The sequence below is a fragment of the Oryctolagus cuniculus genome, chromosome 19, assembly GCF_051225735.1.
Source record: "Oryctolagus cuniculus isolate XC-2025 breed Fujian yellow rabbit chromosome 19, ASM5122573v1, whole genome shotgun sequence".
NCBI classification, from domain to species: Eukaryota; Metazoa; Chordata; class Mammalia; order Lagomorpha; family Leporidae; genus Oryctolagus; species Oryctolagus cuniculus.
In genome coordinates, this window is record NC_142885.1 from 7,677,906 (window position 1) to 7,703,586 (window position 25,681).

At 59.0% G+C, this 25,681-nt stretch overlaps 1 protein-coding gene across 2 annotated transcripts in view; it reads left to right on the forward strand.

Annotated features, from left to right (window-relative positions):
• The window catches only part of LMTK2 (lemur tail kinase 2), an 89,848-nt gene extending 64,453 nt beyond the window's left edge, over window positions 1-25,395 (forward strand). For both annotated transcript variants that reach the window (XM_089320925.1, XM_051839024.3), the window contains exons 8-14: window positions 4,278-4,362; window positions 5,707-5,828; window positions 11,199-11,348; window positions 13,296-16,074; window positions 21,518-21,650; window positions 21,819-22,061; window positions 22,875-25,395. In XM_089320925.1, the coding sequence (XP_089177051.1) occupies window positions 4,278-4,362; window positions 5,707-5,828; window positions 11,199-11,348; window positions 13,296-16,074; window positions 21,518-21,650; window positions 21,819-22,061; window positions 22,875-22,903 (3,541 nt within the window). In that variant the 3' untranslated portion in view covers window positions 22,904-25,395. The remainder of the gene's footprint in view (window positions 1-4,277; window positions 4,363-5,706; window positions 5,829-11,198; window positions 11,349-13,295; window positions 16,075-21,517; window positions 21,651-21,818; window positions 22,062-22,874) is intronic.
• Window positions 25,396-25,681: the final 286 nt, after the last annotated feature.

Sequence of the window (25,681 nt, forward strand, 5' to 3'; positions counted from 1 at the left end):
ACAGAAGTCGGAGCCAGACGGTGAGACGTGTGTGGGCCTGACTGTCCCGCCCTCGACTCTGGAGACCTGGAACTGGAGGTTTATCCCGTTGTGTCTCCAGCCCTCCAAGCCCGGGCCATCAGGGTGGACCCCATTCCAGCCAGAGGCCTTTCCCATGGGGTCTAATCAGATTTTCATGTTGCAAGAATTCTCTGTTTACTCAGAGCGCAGCAGGTGCCTGATTTGCAGTGGGCTCTTGTTTGGCCTGCAAGGTCTGACCACACAAGCAGGGCGGACGCCCTTGGAGCCTCCTGCTGCGGTCTCCTGCCTCTACCTCTGCTTCGCCTCCCTAGTGGGGACGGACATTGCGGGGTTGAAGTGGTTCGTTCATCTCTCATCAGTTTTGCCAATAAAAGCCTCCTTGCCTGATTCTCCTGAGCTCATTTCTTGGATAAAACGGGGATCATCTTGACACCGAGATGCCTTGTCAAGATTAAATAAGATAATGCAGGCTAAGCTCCCGAACAGTCAGCAGCTGTCTGTTGTCTTCCCCTCCGTGTTACTCTTTTTTATTTATTTGAAAGACAGTATGGCCAAGTGGGGGGAAGGGGATTTTCCCTGCCCAAATGGCCACAGCAGCTGGGGCTGAGCCAGGCAGAGGCCAGGAGCCTGGAGCCCCAGCTGCGTCTCCCATGCGGGTGGCGGGTTCCACTGCTTTCCCAGGCGCGTCATCAGGAGCTGGATCTGCAGCATAGCGGAGGGACTGGAACCAGCAGTCTGATACGAGATGCTGGCATTGCAAGCAGCAGCTTAACCCATTGTGCCAAAAACGCCGGCCCTGTTTGTCACTCCTTGTGTCACAAATTTAGGTTACTCAGAAACCACTGCTCCATTGATTGGAGAATCCTGGAGGCAGGGCACACCCCAGTCCCAGCCACAGCCGTAGTGATGCCGGTGGGTCAGGGTAGGGACGCCGAGTCTAGAACCGCAGACTCCCACTTCCTGAGGCCCTGAGTCCCGGGCAGCCTGACCCCCGGACCTGCTGCCTCTGTGTTTCCCAGCGGGAAGCGTCAGCCGCACTGCTGCACACTCACACTCTTCTCTCCTTGGCATGCTGGTGGGCTTCTGAACACTGCCTGCCGGTTTTGAACTAGATTTTCTCGTTACCTTAAATCTGCACAGCTCTTGATCATCTTCAGAACTTGTCATGCACGTGCTGTTGCCCTCACAGCCCTGTGAGTTAACTCTTTCAGGACTGTCCCTACTGTTCTGTGAGGCCGCGGTATGCCAGGGCCAGGCTTCCTGATTGTCTAGCACCCTTCCCACAGAGCCGCCAGGTCCCTGGGGTCCTGGGGTGGGCGGGGAGCAGGTGTGTAGGAAATCCTGTACCATCCCACTGGTTTCTTCCCCGTGCCCTGTGGGTTCTGGGTACAGAGGAGCCTTTGCTTCTACCCGGGCATGTGGCTGGATCGCGTCAGAATCATAACGTGTCTGACCATGAGAGCCAGAGGCCTGGCGCACGTGGTGCAGCCCCTCTGTCTCCTTGCCTTTGCTCTGTCTGCAGACCCCCGTCGAACGTCCGTGAGGACGAGGAGGGTGGTGCTGCTCGGCTGCTGGGTCCAGCTTTCCGTTCTGGTCTCAGGAGGGAGGTGCTGGGAGCGGGGGGCCTGGTAGGGTCTCTTTTGATATCCTGTGAGTATGAGTTCTCGATGCTTGGGAACTGACCCTGGCTTGGCAAAGCACGTGGCTGTGCAGTGGTCTGGCTGTCCAGCCCAGAGAGCCGCCTGACCGAGCACTTTCTGCCCTCAGATGGCGTGCTACTCCCTCCTTTCCTTAATTCCCCCAAACAAGGAACAGGGAGTAGGGCTGTCTTGGGGGTTCCCCAGACCCCTTCGCAGACACCGTGAGAAACCAGCCCTGCAGACGCGGGAACTGTAGAGAGCAACCAAGTAGAACTGGCTGAAGACTCAGGGCAGCTGGGTTCCCGGGGCCCCGCACCAGCACCGTGCAGCACTTGCAGGTGTCAGTATGCTGTCCTTGATGGCTGCAGGTGGTGAAGGTGGGAACCAGGAAATACCAGTGACCTTGCTAGCTTTGTGTCCAAGCAGTGACTTCAGTCTGTGTACCTCAGTGTCCTTGTTTATTAATGGGGAGCTAACAGTACCCACCCCCTGTTCCTTGTGAAGATCAGATGCTTAGAGAACATGTCAAAGTGCTTAGGGAAATTCTTAGTGAGCTGCCGGAATCCTGAATGAGCACCAGTTCCAGTCCCGGCTGCTCCACTTCCAGTCCAGCTCCCTGCCGATGAGCGTGGGAAAGCAGCAAAGGGTGGCCCAGGTGCTTGGGCCCCTGCCACTCATGTGGGAGACCTGGCTTCCAGGCTCCTCTGTTCAGCCTGGCCCCATTGAGGCCATCTGAGGAGTGAACCAGTGGATAGAAGATAATATCTCTGTTTCTGTCCCCCCTCCAACTGCCTTCCAAATAAATAAATAAGTAAATAAATAATCTTTCTTAAAAAAGAAAAAAGTGGGGATTGGCGCTGTGGTCTAGTAAGTTACGCCTCGTCCTGCAGTGCCAGCATCCCATATGGGTACCGGTTTGAGTCCAAGCTGCTCTGCTTCTGATCCAGCTCCCTGCTGTGGCCTGGGAAAGCAGCAGAAGATGGCCCAAGTCCTTGGGCCCCTGCACCTATGTGGGAGACCCAGAAGAAACTCCTGGCTCCTGGCTTCGGATCAGCCCAGCTCTGGCTCTTGTGGCTGTCTGGGGTGTGAACCAGAGGATTGGAAGACCTATCTCTGTCTGTCTGTCTGTTTGTCTCTCTCTCTCTGTAACTGCCTCTCAAGTAAATAAATCTTTAAATAAAAAAAAAAAAAGGAAGAAATGCTTCAAGTGTAAAGTGAGGGCCTTGTCAGTGTGAACCATTATTATGTAAGTGAGTCTGTGCTGTTGGGTGGGAAGCCCTCAGCCCTGTGGCGCAGGGTGGGCCCTGCTTGCAGTGCCACCACCCCATGTCAGAGTGCAGTTTGTGTCCTGGCTGCTTCACCTGTGATCCAGCGCTTGCTAATGCGTATGGGAAAGCAGCAGATGGTGCTTCAAGTTCAAGTACTTGGCAGACCCAGATGGAGTGCCAGGCCCCTGGCTTCCACCTGGTCTAGCCCTGGCCATTGCAGCCGTTTGGGGAGTGATCGGCAGATGGAAGCTCTCTCCTCTGTCTTTCTCGATCTCCCTCCCTCTACCTCCCCTCCCCCCACTCTGCCTATTGAGTAAATTCCTTTTTTCTTTTTTTGTTTCAAAGCTAATTACATCAGTGTTGGCTGCAGCCATCGTTGTCTTCATTGTATTTCAGACCGTGAACTTTAGATGTTAAAGACTTTGAAAATAAGAATTTTTTTTTTTTTTTGACAGGCAGAGTGGACAGTGAGAGAGAGAGACAGAGAGAAAGGTCTTCCTTTGCCATTGGTTCACCCTCCAATGGCCGCTGCGGCCAGCGCACTGCGCTGATCCAATGGCAGGAGCCAGGTGCTTCTCCTGGTCTCCCACAGGGTGCAGGGCCCAAGCACTTGGGCCATCCTCCACTGCACTCCCTGGCCACAGCAGAGAGCTGGCCTGGAAGAGAGGCAACCGGGACAGAATCCGGCGCTCTGACTGGGACTAGAACCCGGTGTGCCGGCGCCGCAAGGTGGAGGATTAGCCTAGTGAGCCATGGCAATGGCCTAAGACTCATGTTTTAAATCAGGAAATTGTTTTAAGTAAGTCTCCTCCCCCCCACCCCCACCCCGGGGTGGCAGCGCCCGGAAGAGGCAAGAGTGAGTGGGCTAGGGTCTGGTGTCGAGGCTGGCACGCCCTTGGAGAGGTCGGAGAGAGAAGCGTGCTAATGTTGCCGACCGCTGAGGTGCTTGGTGTCTTGACTTTATCCATCTCCACTCACGTAGCTCATTGCTGAAGTATTCCAAGTTGCTGTGAAGTGGTAGACGGGCGGGCCAATAGTATTCTAGAATTTTTCTCCGTGTCACTGTTGCCGTGCTGGGAAGCAAGGTGTCAGTCTGGCGTTGGTGCGGGACATGGTACAGATGGGGCAGTCTTCACCCTTAGCGTTCATGGCTGCCTGCCCCATGTGGGATCGTCTCCATTCTGTCAGTACCTGAGGATAGGACCCGTCAGTGTTCTTCTGTGAAAGGAGAGTTTCAGCTGAGGGCTCAGGAGGGAGAGCCACACGGCCTCGTCCGCCTGCCTGCCGGTCTCAGCAAGGTTTGGCTGCCGGTCCCCCTTGGTGTTCACCTCCGTCTTTCTCTTTGCAGCGACTTAGCTCTGAGGAACTGTTACCTTACCTCTGACTTAAATGTGAAAGTGGGAGACTATGGAATAGGCTTCAGCAGGTACAAGGTAAGCCAGAGGTGTCTGTTCTGTTCCGCGTGGATCTGGGTCTCTGTCATGCAGGTTCCAGTAAAGTGTGCTGTCCTCCGTTTTCGGTGACGCCGCCCAGGGTGGGCTTTCTGCGGGCATCTGCTGCCAGCACTGGCTTCCGGGGGCTGCCTGTGCACCTCGAGGCTTTGTTCCCAAGCGCTTGTCACAGCTTTCTGAATGCGATTGTACAGAATGCGATGAATGGTGCATAGTGAATCTCAGAGTGAATGTAAAGCAACAATAATTGTGATCTGTGTAATATAACAGACACCTCCTAGAAGTGTTTCTCTGTTACCTGGTAAGTAAAGTTGTGGCTCAGAATCAGTAAGCTTTGTCCTAAGTAGATCCCCAGAGAGTGAGTGAGGAGGCAGGTGTGCTTTTCACCTGCGTGTGTGTGTGTTGGGGGGGTTGCCCGGTGGAACCAGGTGCCTGATGTGGGGCCCAGTGGGTGCCCCAGCCCCGTGCTGCCCTGGGGTCAGCTGCTCACCCTCCTGTTTCATCTGTTCTGTCCTGTGGGCGGATGCTTTTTTTTTTTTTTTTTTGACAGGCAGAGTGGACAGTGAGAGAGACAGAGAGAAAGGTCTTCCTTTGCCGTTGGTTCACCCTCCAATGGCCGCCGCGGCCGGCGCACCACGCTGATCCGATGGCAGGAGCCAGGAGCCAGGTGCTTTTCCTGGTCTCCCATGGGGTGCAGGGCCCAAGCACCTGGGCCATCCTCCACTGCACTCCCTGGCCACAGCAGAGGGCTGGCCTGGAAGAGGGGCAACCGGGACAGAATCCGGCGCCCCGACCGGGACTAGAACCTGGTGTGCCGGCGCCGCTAGGCAGAGGATTAGCCTAGTGAGCCGCGGCGCCGGTGGCGGATGCTTTTTTAATAACACTGTGCAGACGTCCATCATGGCTCCACCACCTTGGGTGCTCCTCGGACCCCAGAGTGAAGCACTCGCTGGCATGATGTCACATAGTGACTGGCAGGCGGGGGCCCTGCGCTCTCCTCCCTCCCCTGCCCCTGCTCCTCTGGCACCGCAGGGCAGGCCCGGTGTGTTCTGAAAGATGTTTTGCTCGGAGGTTGTGCTGGGTGCCCCTGCTCCCCGTTTCTTCCTGTTCCTGGAAGGAAGGGCACCTGTGGCTCCCACAGCGGGCCAGGAAGCCCCGGAGGCTTCAGAGAAACTGCCCGCCCCCGCTTCTGCCCGGGGAAGTCACTCTGGAGGCCCGCTCTGTTTCCCGCTGTGCGTTGTGAGTTAGGCGTGCGTTTTCTGAGAATGCCCTGGCATTGGATCATGGAGCTCACTGCAGGTGCGGCTGTGCTCTCCGCCCACACAGGAGGACTACATCGAGACAGACGACAAGAAAATGCTGCCCCTGCGCTGGACGGCTCCAGAACTGGTCACCAGATTTCAAGACAGGGTCCTGATGGCAGACCACACCAAATACAGCAATATCTGGTAGGTGCGGGCTGCGCTGCAGGGGCCTGCCCTCCCCACCTTGGGTAAGGGACAGTGACCCCCCCCCCGGGTGCCGGAGCACCGGCGGAGCAGCTGACAGTGTGATGGATGGTGTACGGCCATGTCACACCTAATTATACCTCACCCATTTCCCTGGCGGAAGCAGGAGTGGAGTCTGTCTCTTATTCTGTGCCTCCCACTGGGCCTGACACATAAAAGATACTTATTAGACATTTACTGGAGTGAGGGGAAGTGGGCAGGGTGTGGGCCATTATGTAATACTGTGGTTTGTGGGATTTAGTTCCATGGAAGCTAAAAAGATAAGTCTACATCTTTTGACTAGTGGTTTCTGTCACAGCTTTCTTAATTTGTAGCTGCATTTTTTGGCAGAGTTCTTTGATGCTTTCTTTTTCTACTCTTCCTTCTTTTGATTTTTTTTTTTTTTTTTTTTTTTTTTTTTTTTTGGTAACGTGCTTTTTTCTCTTCGTTTGGGAGCTGTGTGTCCTATTCCCGTACTTTAATTGGTTTCCCTGGAATTCCCAGTGTGCCTGGGCCTCCCTCACGTCTAATCTTAGTTTGTGTCTTGACCCTCTTTCTGCGCAGTGCGGGAGACTTAGCCTGCTGCACCCCAGCTGTGCACCCACATGCTCGGGCACGCACAGCCAGTCGTGCTGCCATGCTCTGAGGTGTTAGTGCTTTCTCACATCCCTGTGTGACCGGATTCGTGCAGAGTGGGACCGCCTTGCGCTTCCTGCGTTTCGCTTTGTACATCTTGGCCCTTCCCCTCGGGATGCCTCTCCCGATCCTGACCCGTGCTGCAGGGCGCCCCGGCTGCCTTCCTAGGCCTGCGCGTGGCTCTGTCCCCTCATCCCGGAAGTCTGCCCTCGGCACGAGGGAGACGCCTTCCTCTCTTTGCTGGTTTTGCCAGGTCGGCTTTCCTTCCTTCCACCAGAGCTGTTGGAAAGACCTGTGGCTCTTCCCCTCCAGCTGCTTTTCAGACCTTTATTTGTGTTGGGGGGTGCTTTCCTCTGATGTGTGTGGGTGTGGATTTGTGGTTTCTTTGCTTAGGATTTCTTAGGAGCCTCAAATCTGTGGTTCTGGAAGCTTCCTTGCCCATATCCTTTAAATACTGCCTCTGTCCCATCGTCCCTCCTGTCAGTGTGCAGGGAGACAGGGCTGAAGCTGCATCTTCTGTCTCTATCTCATCCCCTCCTTTTTTTTTTTTTTTTTTTTAAGATTTTTTTTTTTTTAATTTATTTTAAAGGCAGAGTTACAGAGAGGCAGAAGCAGAGAGAGTGTTCTTCTATCCACTGGTTCACTCCCCAGGTGGCCGTAACGGCTGGAGCTGCGCTGATCCAAAACCAGGAGCCAGGAGCTTCTTCTGGGTTTCCCACGTGGGTGCAGGGGCCCAAGGACTTGGGCCATCTTCTACTGCTTTCTCAGGCCATAGCAGAGATTTGGATCAGAAGTGGAGCAGCCTGGTCTCGAACCGGTGCCCATATGCGATGCCAGCCCTGCAGGCGGTGGCTTTACCTGCTGCGCTACAGTGCCCACCCCGTCCCTCCCCTCTGTGTCGTCTCCATGCCTCTCTCTGCCACATTGTCCGTGCGGGCGGTGGTGCAGTGCCTCAGCCGCTGATTCTGCCCCAGCTGTAAAAGAACTCTCTTCAGCTGTGTCGATTGTCGTTCAGTCTCTAATTAAGCTTTGTATCTATGTTACTACTTTTTTTTCAGTCTTTTATCCTTGGATTATGATCTGTGTCTAATAATTCCCGTCAGCGACATCTCAGTCGGGCTGGTCCTTGATGGGGCCTCGCGTCCTCGGGGACTTTGTTTTGGTGGGAATTCTTGGAGCTGTAGCGTGGAGGTGGATTCTGCAGAGAGGACCTGCCTTGCCCCTTCTGGGCACAGCGCTGGGCTAGCCGTTCCCCAGCCAGATGGAGGGAGCTGGGGCTGCAAACCCAGTGAGGGCAGCTGTCTGTGGTCCCCTCCTCCCCAGCACGCACACGCGCACATGCACACACGCACACATGCACACACGGAGCTGGGGCTGCAAACCCAGTGAGGGCAGCTGTCTGTGGTCCCCTCCTCCCCAACACGCACACGCGCACATGCACACACGCACACACGCACACACGGAGCTGGGGCTGCAAACCCGGTGAGGGCAGCTGTCTGTGGTCCCCTCCTCCCCAACACGCACACGCGCACATGCACACACGCACACACGCACACACGGAGCTGGGGCTGCAAACCCCGTGAGGGCAGCTGTCTGTGGTCCCCTCCTCCCCAACACGCACACGCGCACATGCACACACATGCACACACGGAGCTGGGGCTGCAAACCCAGTGAGGGCAGCTGTCTGTGGTCCCCTCCTCCCCAACACGCACACGCTCACACACACACGCACACATGCACACACGGAGCTGGGGCTGCAAACCCAGTGAGGGCAGCTGTCTGTGGTCCCCTCCTCCCCAACATGCACACGCGCACATGCACACACGCACACATGCACACACGGAGCTGGGGCTGCAAACCCAGTGAGGGCAGCTGTCTGTGGTCCCCACCTCCCCAGCGCGCACACGCACACACGCACACACGGAACTGGGGCTGCAAACCCAGTGAGGGCAGCTGTGTCTGTGGTCCCCACCTCCCCAGCACGCACACACGGAACTGGGGCTGCAAACCCAGTGAGGGCAGCTGTGTCTGTGGTCCCCTCCTCCCCAGCACGCACACACACACATGCACACACGGAGCTGGGGCTGCAAACCCAGTGAGGGCAGCTGTGTCTGTGGTCCCCTCCTCCCCAACACGCACACACACGCACACTCCCCAACACTCACGTGCACACACACATGCACACACATGCACACAGAGAGCTGGGGCTGCAAAGCTGGTGAGGACAGCTGTGTCTGTGGTCCCCTCCTCCCCAACACACACGCGCACATGCACACACACACACGGAGCTGGGGCTGCAAACCCAGTGAGGGCAGCTGTGACTGTGGTCCCCTCTTCCCCATCACACACACTCACACACACACACACACACACCCTCAGGTGTATGTTCACTTGCTCCCTCGCTCCCTAAGGAAGCAGGGGCAGGTTTATTTCCCCCTTTGGCAGGCGCAGGGCTTTGTCCTGTCAAACCCTGTCACCTCCCTCAAACCTGGGTAGCCACAGCCACAGAGGCCCAGCCCTAAGTTGGGGGGTTTCAGTTCTGCCTGGCTCTGTGAGTTGTGGGTGCAGTCCTGGCAACTCCCCACGCCCATCCACTCTCTCGATGCCTTTGATGCGTCACCTGGAGGCAGATGGTGGTGCTGTTGGCCTGAAAACGTGGCCTGCGATGCCAGAGGCAGAGCTGCCCTGGTTTCCGAGGCTGGAGTGATTGCCATCGCCCTGCCTCATGCCAGAGTCTGGGGGACAGGAGTAACCACTGCAGGACGTCTTTCCTCCGGGGGGGGGGGGGGGTGCGGGAGATAAGTGACGGGACAAGGTGGAGGGAGATGCTCTCCGGAGATTCCAAAAGGTGGCAGGCCTGGGAGCGGGGGAGCTGTGTTCCCTTTTCTCCTGAGAGGTGGTGACCGGGGGAGGGACTTGGTTTGTGAATGGGCTGTGTTGGGAGAGGGAAATTGAAGTGGGTGGAGTTCTTTGCCCAAGATTGAGCAGGGCAAGGTGGGATTACACTGGTTTTTGCAATCGGTCCTGCGGCTTTTACCGTCCACTGCCCAGGGCCTCTGACAGGGCCTTAAGCTCCTGGAGGAGGCCGTCGTCTGCCCGTGCAGGCCCTATCGGGAGAGTGTTCTCACTCTCGGAGCTGGGCAGAGATTGGGCCAGTCCAGAACCGCGCACAGCCTCCACGCTGACCCTGCCACTCACCGACCTCTCGTTGTGGGAGCAGTGTCAGGTGCGCTCAGCTGCGCAGCCGCACTCCCTGCTAAGTCCTGCTCAGAGTCGCATCAACCACCAGTGCCCGCCCCTGGGGGTGGCTTCATCCACCTGGGGTCCTCAGGGCAGATTTTGGGTGCCAGTGTGCTGCTTGAAGCTTCCCAGGGCACCAGGAACCGGCTGGTCTGGGAACATCCCAGGATTCGACACCGGGAAGGAAGTGCAGAGACCAGAGAGGACCGGCCCGGTGGGCCTGAGCAGCAGAGGAGGTTTCCCTGGAGCCGGAGCACCGGGCCGCTTCTCGCTGTGGTGGCGGCGAAGCCCCAGGATGCCTGGGCGTGGTCGGGGCAGCAGCTGGTGGGTGTCACGGGGAGGAGATTTTTGTGCACCTGTAAGATTTATTTTAGATACCATATGGCATTTACTGCTGTTGTCAATGGAAATTTTTTTCTAGCACAAAACTCAGATTTTAGGATATTGATTTTGTCTTTTTTTTTTTTTTTTTAGATTTATTTATTTGAAAGAGTTACAGGGAGAGAGGGAGAAAAGCCCAGAGAATGATGAGCATCCATCCCCTGGTTTACTGTCCCAGTCACTACGACGGCCAGGGCTGGGCCGAGTGGAAGCCAGGACCAGGAGCTCCATTCGGGTCTCCCACATGGTTGCAGAGGCCCAAGCACGTGGGTCATCATCTTCTGCTGCTTTCTCAGGTGCATTAGCAGGGAGCAGAAATGGAAGTGGAGCAGCTGGGACATGAACCAGCATCCGTGCTGGGTCCCAGCCTAGCAGGCAGCAGCTTAACTTGTTACGCCACAGTGCCAGCCCCTGTTTTGTCAAACTTGAAACATCCTGATGGGGGCAGTGCTGTGGCGCAGTGGGTTAAAGCCCTGGCCTGCAGCCCCTGTGTCCTAGTCCCAGATGTTCCACTTCTGATGCAGCTCCCTGCTAATGCTCCTGGGAAAGCAGTAGAAGATGCCCAAGTCCTTGGGCCCTGCACCCAAGTGGAAAACCCAGAAGAAGCTCCTGGCTTCTGGCTTCAGATCAGCTCAGCTCCGGAGGTTGTGGCCATTTGGAGAGTGAGCCAGCAGATGGAAACCTCCCTGTCTATCTGTCTGTCTCTCTCTCTCTCTACCTCTACTCTGTCTTTCAAATATATAAAAAATAAGTCCTTAAAAAAATATATACCCTGATGGTCTTTCAAATAATTTGAGTCTTAGAAGTTGGCAGTGACAGTACCACGTCCCTGTAAGCGTGCCTGTTGTCTGTTCTGCATGATCTTGTGCTGGCCAGAACTGTTAGCACACAGGAGGCTGGGCCTTCTCGTCTCTCATTTAACAGAAACGGCTCTCTTTTTCTTTGCTGTTCGCTGGGATCTTATTAATAATGACCTCTCAGTGCACACCTTGTCCTTACACTGCCGCCAGCACAGGGTGTGGAAAACCTGAGCCGTGAAGGGAGGGAGAGCTCATGGCTTCCTCTTCTCCACAGGTCCCTGGGCGTGACACTCTGGGAGCTTTTGGATGGCGCCGCCCAGCCCTACGCCAGCCTGTCCAACATGGACGTCCTCCACCAGGTCATCCGGGAGCGGCACGAGAGGCTCCCCAAGCCGCGGCTGGAGCAGCCCCACTCCGACAGATGGTGCGTGGCTGTGCCCCTGCCCCCTTCCCCATGGGTGTCACTCCTGTGTTTCCTGTTTGTAAACAGAAATGCTACAAAAGCAATCGTCTGTACATTATGCAGAGCAGATCTAAGAATGAGCATGTGTTATTGGAATTTATTACTGTTTTTAAAGACTCATGTATTTGAAAGGCAGAGTTACATAGAGAGGGGGAGAGAGAGATCTTCCATCTGCTGGCTCACTCCCCAAATGGCCGTAACCACTGGGGCTGGGCCAGGCCAAAGCCAGGAGCCTGGAACTCCATCCAGGTCTCCCACGTGACTGCCAGGGGCCCAGATACTGTGCCATCTGCTGCTTTCCCAGCGCATTGGCAGGCAGCTGAACTGGAAGTGGAGCAGCTTGGACCTGAACCAGCGCTTGTACAGGTGCTGTTGTCACAGGTGGTGGCTTAGTGTGCTGCAGCACAATGCTGGCTCCAGAATTCAGTATTTTTGAAAAATACTGTCAGCGCTGTGGTGTAGTAGGTTAAGCCTCTGCCTGTGGCACCAACATCCCATATGGGCGCTGGTTCAAATCCCCATTTCCCCACTTCCAATCCAGCTCCCTGCTAATGTACTGGGAAAGCAGCTGAAGATGGCTCAGGTGCCTGGGCCCCTGCACCTGCATGGGAGACCTGGAAGAGGTGCCAAGCTTCTGGCTCCTGGCTTTGGATGGACCTAACTCTGGCCATTGCAGTCACTTGGGGAGTGAACCAGCAGATGGAAGACCTCCCTCTTTGTGTCTCCCTCTCTGTAACTCTGCCTCTCAAATAAATGAATAAACCTTTAAAAAAAGAAAAGAAAAATACTTACGACCAACAAGATTCATGTACTGCACCCAATCAAGAAGTTTCGGTCTGAGCTACTTAGAGATGGCAGCAGGGCGTTTCCCCGGGGGATTGTTTTAAAACGCGGTGGTTTGTGGGCGTGCTGTGTAGACACGGGGGCACTGCGCCTCAGAATGACGTCTGCAGCGCAGAGTTGCTTTTCCCGAGGGTCTTCAGGCCAGTTCCTATGTCTGCCCACCGTGGCCTGCACCACTGCATGTCCAGTGGGCGTCGTGTTGGAATCGTGGTGCCCACGTTGGGACCATCTCAGTTCCCCAGGATGCTAGGGGCCGTGTGAGCATCCGTGCTGAGAGGCTGTCGGCCGTGGTCAGCTGAGACCCTGTAACTCTGCTCTCAGCTCTGCGACCCCCACAGGAAGCCTGCGGCTGTGGAAGGCTGCAGGGTTGCCTGAGGTCAGGGGACCAGGCAGCAGATGTGTCCGTGTGAATTCTCCCAAAATAAAAGGAGTAAATCTTAAAATGTGAGACAGAGTAAACAGAGTACCTGTGGCAGTGTTTTGTTTTGTTTTTAAGGTTTTATTTATTTTATTTGAGAGGTAGAGTTACAGACAGTGAGAGGGAGAGACAGAGAGAGTGGTCATCTGCTGATGGTTCACTCCACAAATGGCCGCAGTGGCCGGAGCTATGCTGATCCAAAGCCAGGAGCCAGGAGCTTCTTCCCAGTCTCCCACGCGGGTGCAGGCACCCAAGGACTTGGAGCCATCTTCTTCTGCTTTCCTAGGCCATAGCAGTGAGCTGGATTGAAAGTGGCGCAGCCGGGACTAGAAGCGGCGCCCATATGGGATGCCGGCGTCGTGGGCGGAAGATTAACCAAGTGAGCCACGGCGCCGGGCCCGTGGCAGTGGTTTTGAATGGAGAGCGCATTCAGGCTGTTTGTAAGTTCAGTGAGTGAGTCACTGGTCGGACACCAGAAGACCAAGCGACAGAGCAGACAGATTGAAGTAGTGGGCCAGCCGTTTCTTCTTCCCTCGCCCCGAGGTGGAGCTGGAGCACACCGGGCGGGGATGTGGGTGTGGGGGCCCCTGGGGTGTTGTCGCCTCGCCGTCGCTCTCCTGATGGCCTCTCCCATTGCCCGTGCCCAGGTACGAGGTGCTGCAGCTGTGCTGGCAGTCCCCCGACAAGAGGCCGGCGGCCGAGGACGTGCACCGGCTGCTGACCTACCTGCGTATGCAGAGCCAGCGGGCCTCGGAGGTGGACTTCGAGCAGCAGTGGAACGCCCTGAAGCCCAGCGTGCACAGCAGAGACGCGGCCAGCAACGCCGCCTTCCCCATCCTCGACCACTTTGCCCGCGACCGCCTGGGCCGCGAGATGGAGGAGGTCCTCACTGTGACCGAGACGAGCCAGGGCCTGAGCTTCGAGTATGTGTGGGAGGCCGCCAAGCACGACCACTTCGAGGAGCACGGCCGCGGCCACCCCGACGAGGCCCTGTCCTACACGAGCATGTTCTTCCCCGTCGAAGTGTTCGAGAGCTCGCGCGCGGAGCCGGGGCCCGGCACACAGGACGACAGCGGCCAGGAGGCGCCCCTGCGGGCCCCCGGCGTGCTTCCTGTCTTTGACGCCCACAACCTGTCCGTTGGAAGCGACTATTACATCCAGCTAGAGGAGAAGAGCGGCGGCCACGTGGAGCTTGATTACCCGCCCGCCCTGCTCACGACCGAGCTGGAAAACCCCGACGGGCCGGGCGTTGAGGCGCCCCCGTTCCCGGCCCTCCGGGGCCTGGAGTTGGAGGAGTCCAGCACCGACGAGGACTTCTTCCAGAGCGGCGCGGAGCCCAAGGAGCCCAGCCTGGCTGAGGAGCTGCGTGTGGCCGGGGGCCACGACAGCCCGTTCCTCGGCATCTTCAGTGACCTGGACAAACCCGAGGACCTGCCCGGCCACCAGAAGATGTTTGACTTGATGGAGGTAAACGGTGCTCAGGTGGACCCGAAGGCGGCCCCTCTGAGCTCAGGCTCGGAGCAGCCCCGAGAGCCGGCGGCCCGCTCGCTCTTGGACGGGCCTCTCGACCCGCTGAGCGCTCAGGAGCTGTCAGAAAACTTTGTGTTTCTCCAAGAGAAGAACCTGCTCAGGGGCCCGCTGCCTGGCCCGGAGCACCCACGTGACCTCCAGGCGGCGCATCCGGACGCGGGCGTCACCGCGTCGTGGGACACCTCGCACGGAAACGCCTCAGACGCCGAGCTGAAGCTCACGGACGGTGAACTGGGGCCGTCCTTGTGCCGGGACAGCAGGAGTAAGGACGCAGGTGGCCATGCACCAAGCCCCTCGGCGCTGTCTTCCCCTGACGCGCAGGCCCCCGTGGCCTTGCTCCACTCGGAAGGAGCGCCTCCCAGTGAGCCCCCGGCCCCCTCCCTGCAGCCCAGGGAGGTCAGCGTCCCTGGGGACCATCCCTGCCAGGACACATGTCCAGAGCCCGTGACTGTCCCAGTGGACCATCTTCCTGTGGATGCCAGCCCCGCCAGGGCAGGCGATGGGTCCCAGCCTGCGGAGGAGGCCCTGAGACAGAGCGATGGTGGTGCCGGGCAGGCAGGCATGGGGGCCGGCCTTCTGGACCTGAGCCAGGCTGAGGAGTGCCCGGGAGACCCTGGCAGTAAGAGCCCGGATGTGATGGTGACCGTGAGTCAGCTCGAGAACGCCAAAGGAGCAGGCCTGGCGTCCGTGCTGTCCTCCGACTCCACCAGTCAGGACAGCCTCCTGGAGGACAGCCTGGCCACGCCCATCCCCACCTCCGAGCAGTCTCTGGAGACGCCCGACTCCCTGGATTCCATGGATGTCCAGGAAACACTGCTGGGTCCCCTGGGCTCCCACACGCCTCAGAAGCTGCCGGCCCCGGAGAAGCCGGCGGACAGTGGCTACGAGACTGAGAACCTGGAGTCTCCGGAGTGGACCCTGCATCCCGCCCCTGAGGGTGCCACAGACTCGGCCGCAGCCGGCGACGGGGCTCCTAGTGCTTTGCCTCCCAACCCGGTCATTGTCGTCTCAGACGCAGGCGATGGCCAGAGAGGCGCCGAAGTGACCGCACAGACGTGTGCGCCGGGCTCCCAGGGCTCCTACCGGGACTCGGCGTACTTCTCAGATAACGACTCTGAACCTGACCGGAAGGCCGAGGAGGCCCCAGGCACCTCCGTGCCAGCCGTGGTGTTGGTCGAGGGTCAGCCCCCGCCCGAGCCGGTTGTTCCAGAGCAGGAGCAGAGCCCCGGTGTCCTGGGCGGTTGCCTGGAAGCCGGCGGCAGCCAGTCAGACCCAGGCTGCTCATCCGCTTTGCAAGATCCCAGTGGCCTGGAGTCGGGAGCCGAGCTGGAGCCGGCCCGGGCCGACGTCTCTGGAGAGGTGTGTCCTGCGGAAGACGAGGCTGGCAGCCCCTTGAATCTGTGGCACTCGGAGCTCAGCAGCAGCGACGACTTTGAGGCCCCGGAAGATCAGCCCTGCACCCTTGCCTCCACTGGCACCAACACCAACGAGCTCCTGGCCTACACGCACTCGGCGGCGGCCAAGTCCCTGTCCTGCCACGCCGAGGGCCCCAAGCTCAAGGAGCCGGACATCGAGGGGAAGTACCTGGGGAAACTCAGCGTGACCGGGGCGCTCGACCTGACCGAGGACGGCATGGACGCGGACGAGGAGGACGAGAACAGCGACGACTCGGACGATGACCTGCGGGCCTTCGACCTGCACAGCCTGAGCTCGGAGTCGGAGGACGAGCTGGAGCACCCGGTGCCCGTGGTCCTCAGCGAGGACGACGGCAGGCACCTGCGGAGCTTGCTGAAGCCGGCCGCGGCCGTGCCTGCCGGGCCGCTGCCCGAGGACTGGAAGAGGGAGAAGAAGGCCGTCACGTTCTTCGACGACGTCACGGTCTACCTGTTTGACCAGGTACCCCTGGCGGGGAGGCAGTGTGCGTGCGCGTGAGTCGCGGCGTGGGTCGAGAAGCTGAGGGCGGCCCGTCTTTCCCCTTGTCCTTCTGAGGCAGACGTGTGGTGGGGTTTGTTCAGTGAAGTGAGGGAGACCCGATGTGCTCCTGACCACCCGGCAGGATCTCCCTGACGTAACAGTCCGACTGGTTAGGACCTCGCGGTGGGGCCGGTGTCTCTGGGGACAGCCCCCAGCAGCCGCCCTGCGGCCCTTCCGCCCGTCCCCTTTGCCTGCCTTGGAGCAGACTGCTCGGAGGGCCCTGCTCAGACGGCAGAGGACTTGCGCTCATCCTCTTTAGCCGTCTGCTTCCTGTCTGTAGCCTTTGAATGCACTTTGCAAGTGCAGCTCGGTCCTGGTTGCTGGGCCTGGGGTCCACCGCGGGCCAGAAGATGCCGCTAGCCCGGGAGCGCCCTTCGCCTTGTCCTCCCTCCTGCGTCTTGTGCTTCGCACACGTCTGAGCCGGGAAGCTTTGTGCCTTGGGAAATAAGGGGCCGTCTTCTGCTGAGAGCAGAAGGGAGAAGGGAGCCTCCTGTGTCCGCCCTCAGCGCCTGTGTCACGGGGAGACACGGTGCCGCTGCTCTGGAGCCTGAGGGTCCCGGGAGGTGGGGGCGGGGCGGGGCGGGGGGTCGCTCATGCCCACCTTTCGGACTGCAGTGCGACCTTCTGTGGCTTTGGAAGACGCCGCACGGTTGCCGCTTTGGAGGAGTGATCATTCTCAGGCTCCACCCAGGGGTTTGGGTTTGGGTTTATTTATTTGAAAGAGTTACAGAGAGAGAAGGAGAGGCAGAGAGAGAGAGAGAGAGAGAGAGAAAGGTCTTCCACCCGCTGGTTCACTCCCCAAATGGCCACAATGGCCAGAGCTGTGCCGATCAGGAGCCAGGAGCTTCTTCTGGGTCTCCCACATGTGTGCAGGGGCCCAAGGACCTGGGCCATCTTCTGCTGCTTTCTCAGGCCACAGCAGGGAGCTGGATTGGAAGTGGAGCAGCTGGGGCTCGAACCAGCGCCCATATGGGATACCGGCACCGCAGGCGGCCGCTTTACCCGCTAGATTTTGGTGTCAGGGCTGTGCTGTTCTCGTGAGTTGGGAAGCATTTCTCCCCCTTACCTGAGTAGTTCCTGGAACAGATGGCGTGGGCCTGTCCGTCTTCCCAGAGAGCTGCTTTTCCGGGATTTTTTCCTTTATCATTTCTCTCTTCTGTCTCGGTGACTTCTGGCATTATTGTTCCTTTCCTTCCGTTTAGCTTGGGTTTCTTGTTCTGCACTCCCGAGGTGGAAGCCGAGGTGTGTGGCCTCTTTTCCGGTGTCGGCGTTGTGATGCCCTAACTGCCGTCTGCGTGCCGCCCGTGGGGGCGTGTGGCCTTTTCAGTGGCGCTCACCGCCAGTCACTGTATTTCCTGAGCTGCCCTCTTTGATCCGTGGATTATTTACGAGCGCATAGCTCAACTGCCAAAGGCTACAGGTGTTCTCATGCCTTTCCTCTCAGTGGTTTCTAGGATTTCCGGGCTGCTTCCATCATGGGTGGACGACATAGCCTGTCTGGCTTCGTTTCGGCGCAGTGTGCCTTCCGCTGAGTGGACTCCCGTTCTCGCCCTGGCAGATTTCGCCGGTTGGCAGCGTGGTTCGTCTCCTCCATGTCAGAGTTGGTTTTTCACATTGCTGAGGTAGCGGTGCTGAAGTCTCCCGCCATCGTGCTACGTTTGTATCTCACTCTCTGCGTTTCCGTCAGCTTTCGCAGCCCTGGTAGGGCCTGTACAGCCAGGACGGTGCTGTCTTCCTGGGAGATGGGCCTTCTGGTCATCACGTGACGTCCCTTATCCCGCCCTGTCCGATACTCACGTAGCTGCTCCAGGTTTCTGTTGATCGGCATTTGCCTAGGCTGTATTTTGTCACCTTTGAACTTCTTACATGAGTTTCTCCAAGATAGAATATAGCAGATGAAGGGTGTTTTCTTTCTTTCTTTTTTTTAATCTCTTCTGATTTATTTACTTGCAAGAGTTACAGAGAGAGAAGGAAAGATACACACACACACACACACACACACACACACAGATCTTTCATCCACTGGTTCACTTCCCAGATGGCTGCAACAGCCAGGGTGGGCCAGGCCAAAGCCAGGAGCCAGGGGCTTCATTTGGGTCTCCCCTGTGGTAGCAGGGGCCCAAGCACTTAGGCCATCTGTTGCTGCTTTTCCAGGCCATAGCAGAGAGCTGGGTCGGAAGTGGAGCAGCCAGGACTTGAACCAGTGCCCATGTGGGATGTGGGCATTGCAGGCAGCAGCTATACCTGCTGTACCACAATGTTGGCCCCAAAACCCTGTGTTCTAATGTTAACTTACCCATGGTGATTTTCACTACCCATCCTCTCTGTCTGTAGTGTGTGTAGTGGGTTGTTCCAGGGGTTAAGGAGTAGACATGCTTTTCAGCCAGCTTATCCTAGTGTTTCACGTGTAGAAGAGAGGGTAGAGGGGCTCATGTTGGCACACAGTGGGTCAGACCGCCTCCTGTGATTCTAGCTTCCCCCGTCAGAGCACTGATTTGGGTCCTGCTGCTCTGTTTCCTGTCCAGCTCTCTGCTGATCGCCCGGCAAAGCAGCAGGGGACGCTCTAAGTCCTTGGGCCCCTGCACCCGTGGGGGAGACCAGGATGGAGTTCCTGGCTCCTGGCTGCAGCGTGGTCCAGCCCTGGCTGTTGTGGCCATTTGGGAAGTGAGCCAGTGAATGGAAGACCTCTGTCTCCCCCTGCCTCCCTCTCCGTCACTCTACCTTTCAAATAAATAAAATCTTTAAAAAAATTAAAAGGTGTAGGATACAAAACATGTGGGCCTTTCTCTTGATATCGTCCTGGCAGTGCCCACACAGGCCCTGAAGATCAGATCTGTGTGTGTGTGTGTGTGTGTGTGTGTGTGTGTGTTTAGATTTGTTTATTAGAAAACCAGGAAGAAACGGGGAAAGAGAGAGATCTTTCATCTGTTGGTTCATTCCCTGAATGCCCACAACAGCCGCGGCTGGGCCAGGATGGAGCCTGGAGCCTGGAGCTCCATCTGGGTGCATCCCACGGGTGGCAGGGACCAGGGTGTGCGTGAGCTGGCAGCTGGATTGGAAGCAGAGGAGACTTGAACCAGGCTCTCCGACATGGGATGCCGGAGCCCCGCATGGCCATTGAACCTGTGCCACAGTGCCCATCGTGTCTCGTGTGTGTGTGTGTGTGTGTGTGTATCTTAAAAAGTTATTTATTCATTTGAAAGGTGGAGTTATAGCGCTTCTTTACTCCCCAAATGCCCGCAACAGCTGGAGTCGGGCCAGTCCGAAACTGGTAGCCTGGAGCTTCTTCCAGGTCTCCCATGTGAGTGCAGGGGGCCCAAGCACCTGGGCCATCTTCTTCTGCTTTCCCAGGCCATAGCAGAGAGCTGGATCGGGAGTGGAGCAGCTGGGACTTGAACCAGCGCCCACATGGGATGCCGGCACTGCAGGCTGGGGCTTTAACCTGCTGTGCCACAGCGCCGGCCACTTATTCAGAAGATTTAATTACTTTTTTTTTCCTTCAAAGGTTTATTTATTTGAAAGAGTTACACAGAGAGAAGAGGAGAGGCAGAGAGAGAGGTCCCCCATCCGCTGGTTCACTCCCCAGTTGGCCACAACGGCTGGAACTGCGTCGATCCAGAGCCAGGAGCCTCCTCTGGGTCTCCCATGCAGGTGCAGGAGCACAAGCACTTGGGCCATCTTCTACTGCTTTCCCAGGCCACAGCAGAGAGCTGGATTGGAAGTGGAGCAGCTGGGTCTCTAACCGGCACCCATATGGGATGCCAGCGCCTCAGGCCAGGGCGTTAACCCGCAGATAGGAAGGCAGAGTACCCTAACTGCCTAGATCAATTCTTGCTTCTACTGTGACTGAAGGAGTTTGTTTCACGGTCTCCTCTTTCCCATTTTGGTCCCGACAACAACTCTCTGCGATTCTGTCTGGCGCGCACACACTGGCTCCTGAGCAGTGCTCTTCTCTGGTTTTCGCTCTTTAAGGCCAGCGCCACTTCTCTGGCCTCCGTGTTTCCCGTGAGACACCTGCCGTCGTGTTTCCCCTCGAGCAGGCGGCGTCGGTCTCCAGCAGCTTTCACGGCGTCTTCTTGGTCTTCAGCGCTCAGCGGGTTGGCTGTGCAAGCCTCCCACTGCTGTGGCCCGCCAGTTGGAGACACTCGTGTCTCCCCGCGTCCTCTCCTCCCCTGCGCTCGCTCGGGGCGCCCCGCCCTTTCTGCTGCAGCTGTTTTTCTTCGCTTTTGGTGGGGCTGCTGGGTGTGTGGTCCGGGGAGCGCTACAGTTTCGCTTGCGTTTCTCTGTCCTGAAATCTGCATTATCCTGTTCTCTATGCTCCGTTCTTGCGCCGAGACGACGTTTCTGTCCGCTTCCTGGGAGCTGGTCCTTCCCTGTGCGGCGACTGTGACGCTGTCTCCAGGGACCCCACGGCGGGCGTGGTCTTGGCCTCGGCGGGAGCCCAGCCGTTCCAGGTTCTCCGTGTGCCGAGTGGTTTCAGATCGTGTACCCTCACATCGCGTTCCGCAGTCCGGCGTCTTGTTCAGATTCTGTGGAGAAGGTCGGCGTTGCCGTCTCGGGCCTCGACCGGGCTGTGGGTTGCGGTTTCAGTCTTGGTTCCCCTTTCAGAGCCTGTGCTGCGCCCCGCCCCGTCCCCTTGTCACAGCTCTGGCGTCGCGGTGGGGTCGGAGCTGAGTGGCTGGGGTGAGGGGCAGCTTTGTGGACGACTCTTCTGTGATGTCCCCGACACCTCCCTGGTTGGTGTCCGGTGCCAGGCTGTGCCCTTCCTGCACAGGCAGCGCTGGCCCAGGGTGCACAGGAAGCTGCCCCCTGAGTTAGAGGCACTGGCCAGCCCGCAGCTGCGTGGGCTGGGAGCCCCACAGGTGGAGGCCGGAGGCGAGCGGGCACCAGAAGCCCCTGTGCCCTGAGAGCCGGAGGCAGAGGGGCCGAGTGCAGGCGGGGGTGTTGGGGGGGGCTGAGTGCAGGCGGGGCTGTTGGGGGGGGCCGAGTGCAGGCGGGGCTGTTGGAGGGGGGGCCGAGTGCAGGCAGGGGCTGTTGGGGGGGGGCCGAGTGCAGGCGGGGCTGTTGGAGGGGGGGCCGAGTGCAGGCAGGGGCGTTGGGGGGGTGCGAGTGCAGGCGGGGGTGTTGGGGGGGGCGAGTGCAGGCGGGGGTGTTGGAGGGGATGCCGAGTGCAGGCGGGGCTGTTGGAGGGGGTGCTGAGTGCAGGTGGGGCTGTTGGAGGCAGAGGGGACTGAATCCTGCGGCAGGAGCCCCACCCCAGCCAGGACGGCGACGGCCCCTGTTTCCAGATGTAGCTGCCGGCCGGCCTGCGCTCACCCAGGTGCCTTCCCACGTCAGCTGATGAGGATTCTGTTTGGCTTTCCAGGAGACCCCGACCAAGGAGCTGGGGCCCTGCGTGGGGGAGGCGCGTGGTCCCGAGCCCAGCAGCCCGGCGCTGCCTGCAGGTCCGCCCTACCTGAGCAGGTGCATCAACTCCGAAAGTTCCACAGATGACGAAGGTGCGTCACCTCACTGGTCGTGTCAGGGCTCTTGGGGTTCTGGACGATGTGAAGGTTTTCAGAGGGCGACACCGGGGAGCGGGCCCTGCCACCTGTGGGGCGAGCACACCTGTGCCCCTCCGTGTTCACCTGCGAGTGATGAGGGAGGCCTGTGCTTGTCCCTTCCAGGTGGAGGCTTTGAATGGGACGACGACTTCTCCCCAGACCCTTTCATGTCAAAGACGACGAGCAGCCTCCTGGCCTCGAAGCCTTCCCTGCAGACATCAAAGTACTTCTCCCCGCCGCCGCCTGCCCGGAGCGCGGAGCAGAGCTGGCCGCCCCCGGCGCCCTGTTCCCGCTTCTCCATCTCCCCCGCCGACATCGCCAGCTTCTCCCTCACACACCTCACGGACTCGGACATGGAGCAGGGAGGTGAGAGGGGCCTCCCCGCTGCACCTCAGGGTGCTGCCTCCCTGGTGCTTGCTTTATGAAGCCCACATGATCTTGACTGTGGCCTTGGCCGCGTTAGGTCTCTGCCTCTCCCGGGCTTGTCCTGCTTGCTCCGGCTGGGCCGTGAGCGGGGCTGGAGCCAGGAGCCTGGTGTCCCGGCTCGGGGTGCCTAGGCACCTGCCCAGGGGGGCGCCACCTTCCTTTCCTCGCCATGCGTGGTGTGCGCCCTCCTGCCTCTCTGCTTCCCCAAGGTGCGCGCCTTAGCGGCTGTTGACCCGGGGTTTGGCGTCGGGCCCAGGCTCTTCCCCTGGGAATGTTGACTTTGCCATTAAGTCTCGGTCTCTCATGACCCCAGAGGCTGCTGGGAACCCCTGGCGGGGTCCATTTGAAGTGTCGTGTCTGGAGAGAGGGCCCTCCCACGCCTAGGTTGAAAGATAAGTGTTAATAGGCACATTTTTTGACTTAGAGTTTACAGATCAAATAGTAAACACAAGACCTAAAGAGCTTTTATCTGTGTTTGCACCGTGTCTCACGTGTGCCGGCTCGGCACGCCCGCTGACCTGGCTGGCGCTGGGTGTCGTGCAGGTGTGTGTGTCAGGGCTGTGGGAGCTGAGCAGATGTGCGTGGGAGCCTCTGGCAGGTGCCACCGTGGCGGGGGGGGGCGGGGCGGGGGGCGGTGCCCGGCTTGGGTTCCCTTTCTGCCGTGCCGCAGAGATAAGCGCCCTCACCGCCGCCAGCCGTGCTGGGCACTAGCAGATGCTCACTTGGTCGTGTCACTGTCTCTGTCCCGAACAGGAAGCAGTGAAGACGGAGACAAGGATTAGACGGCCGTGCTCGGGACGACCAGCCGAGCGGCGGCCACCGCCGTGTGCTGACAGGAGCTGGGAAGCAGTCCGGAGGCGCAGAGGGAGGTGGCCCTGACCTCCGTCCCCGCTGGGGCCTGCGGGGAGCCCGCGGGGTGCTCAGGCACAGGTGTCCCACGGAGGCCGCGCACGCCAGGCCGCGGGTCCGTCCTCCCTGGAGGCGCCCTGTGCCCTGCCCAGGAGTCCCAGTCTTGGCACGGGTGCCGTGGAGGGCGTGCCAGGGGAGTGGTCACGAGTGAGCCATACCTACACTGCTTCTGTAACCGCACTGTGGACACATGTTCTCGGCGTCCCCAGGACTGTACAGAACCTGAAATTACTCATGGAGAGTGAGGCAGGTCGAGCTGGTGCTGCCCACTGGTGTGATTCTTCTGTTTCACGGTCCGTCTGCTCTGCATGGTGCCTGTAAAGCGTCAGTATTTGAGTGTCCGCTGTGTCTGGAGTTGTCGGGACCGCACGCACGGTACTCCCTCCCCCTAGGCAGCCGTGGTTCTGGTCGTCGGTGCTCACGTTCTCTTAGGAAATGCTTTGAATGAGTCCAGATCCCTGCTCCGTCCCTGCGGCTCTGTCTAGTGGCCCGTTGCCTCTCCGAGGAGCTGAGGGTCCAGCCAGGCCAGCGTGACCCCCCGCCGTGCCCCTGGGTCCCTGTGCTGGAACCACTGCCTGGAGGAGGCGTCTGCGAGGGACTGCAGCTGTCGCGGGCCGTTGAGTTCTGTCCATCTGCTTCATGGGTCAGATTTGACCTTGGAAAAACACCTTCAGGATGAATTTCCTGCACCAAGCCTCGCCACGTGCGGCCAGCCTCTTTGTAACCGGGGGACTCGCCACGTCCGGCAGCTCTGACAGGGACAGGGACCACTTCGTAGCCTCAGCAGCCAGCACGGCCTCCTCCCGCCTACCCCGCCCTGCGCTGAGCCAGGGCGGTGCCTGGGGCGACAGGAAGGTGGCGAGGGCGTGGGCCGGGCCAGTTCACACGGCGCATTGTGGCCTCGGGTCCGGCCGGGTTGCGTGTGCAGGGCCAGTTCTCACGGCGCATTGTGGCCTCGGGTCCAGCCGGGTGGCATGTGCAGGGCCAGTTCATACCGCACATTTGTGGCCTTGGGTCCGGCAGGATGGTGTGTGCAGGGCCAGTTCACACGGTGCATTGTGGCCTCGGGTCCGGCTGGCTGGCGTGCGCCGGGCCAGCACACACAGCACACCATGGTCTCGGGCCGGCCAGCTCGCTCTGAAGGTTGATCTGCAGCAATAAGTTTCCAGAGCAGGGGGCCTCAGGACGGAGACGGCGCCCCCCACCCCACTCCGGGATGCGCTCCTACCACATCCGTCCGAGCTCCGACCGTCGTGGCTGGAGGCATCCGGGGCTCGCTGCCCGTGCGCAGCCGCCGGCCGCTCACACCATTCGCTGACTGGGGTTTGGGGGCCGTACCTTCCCCACCGCGATGAAGGAGACTTCAACGGCATCATTCCCATTTTTATTCATTTCAAGGCCATACTGCTCTCACGATTAATTGCCAAAACAAAGAAACCATTTTATACACTGCGGTGGGGGGAGGTCTGTGGTGTTGCATGGAGAAGACTGCATTTACAGTAGACGACGTCAGTGAAACCTCGAGCAATACCCGTGAGACCCAGCGCAGTGGTTCTGCCACTGTCCGCCCAGCGTCTGTGCGCCCAGCACAGCCACGGCAGCCGCCTTGCAGCGCGGGGTTCCGGGGCGAGCCCTGCGAGGGAGAGCGAGTGCGTCGTCACCCCCACCCTGGTGCAGTTTGTGTATCTGAGACTCGGAGTAAAAACGCTGTCACCTCCATTTCACTCCCACTAGATGCGAATCCCTGTTCTCAGACGGCCCAGCCCCAGGGCCCAGCCCCTGCTCCGCGGAACCACAGGGGAGGCCGAGCGGTGGTCGGGTCCTGAGGCACAGGCGCGCGTGTTCCCAGGGAGGCGGCTCGTCCAGAACAGCCTGTCTGCCGCGGGACCGCGTGGAAGGGTCACCCTCCGGACGCCGAGCCTTATGAGAAGTAGCCTTAAACCGTGTGTGCACGGTGCCCTCGGGCCAGGAACTCGGCGGGGATGGGCCTGGGCGGTGGTCTCGGTGGTCAGTCTCGGTCAGTCTCGGTCATCCCGGCGGGAAGACGCGGCTTTAGCATAGAAGTGAACTGGCAGGGGTGCGCGGACAGCGTCGGCTCACCAACAGCCTGTGCGGGGCCTCGGGCACGAGCCCACGGGTGCTGCGTGGGGCGGAGCGGGGTCCTGGGGTGCTGCCCCGCCCCCACCGTGCTCTAACAGTCAAGAGAGGTTCACGGCAATATGTTACCGAACTTCCAGTTTGAATTGTGTACATTTTTAAATTGTAAGATTTTTACTGTATATTGATGCATAGTGTGATTCGATAAATTGCTTGTAATTTAAAAACTATTTAATATTCAAAATAAATATAGTTATATATTTATAAACTCTGTTGCCGCGGTCTTTCCACCGAGCGGAGGCCGGGGTGGGCTCGCTCCAGGGACCGCCCACTTTCGGGGCAGACCCAGCCCCTCCTCAGTCCTGAGATAGGCAGATTTCTCTGGCTGCTGCCCGGCAGTGTGTCCGACCCTAAGCTCTCTGGGAAGAATCTAGAAGCCCCAGACAACCTCCAAGCCAGGAGGCGCAAAGGCCAGCCCTCTCTGCGCCCCCCCATCCTGGCCCTCACCTCACTGAGGCCTGAGCCGAACCCCAGAACCGTGGCCCGTGGGGGTG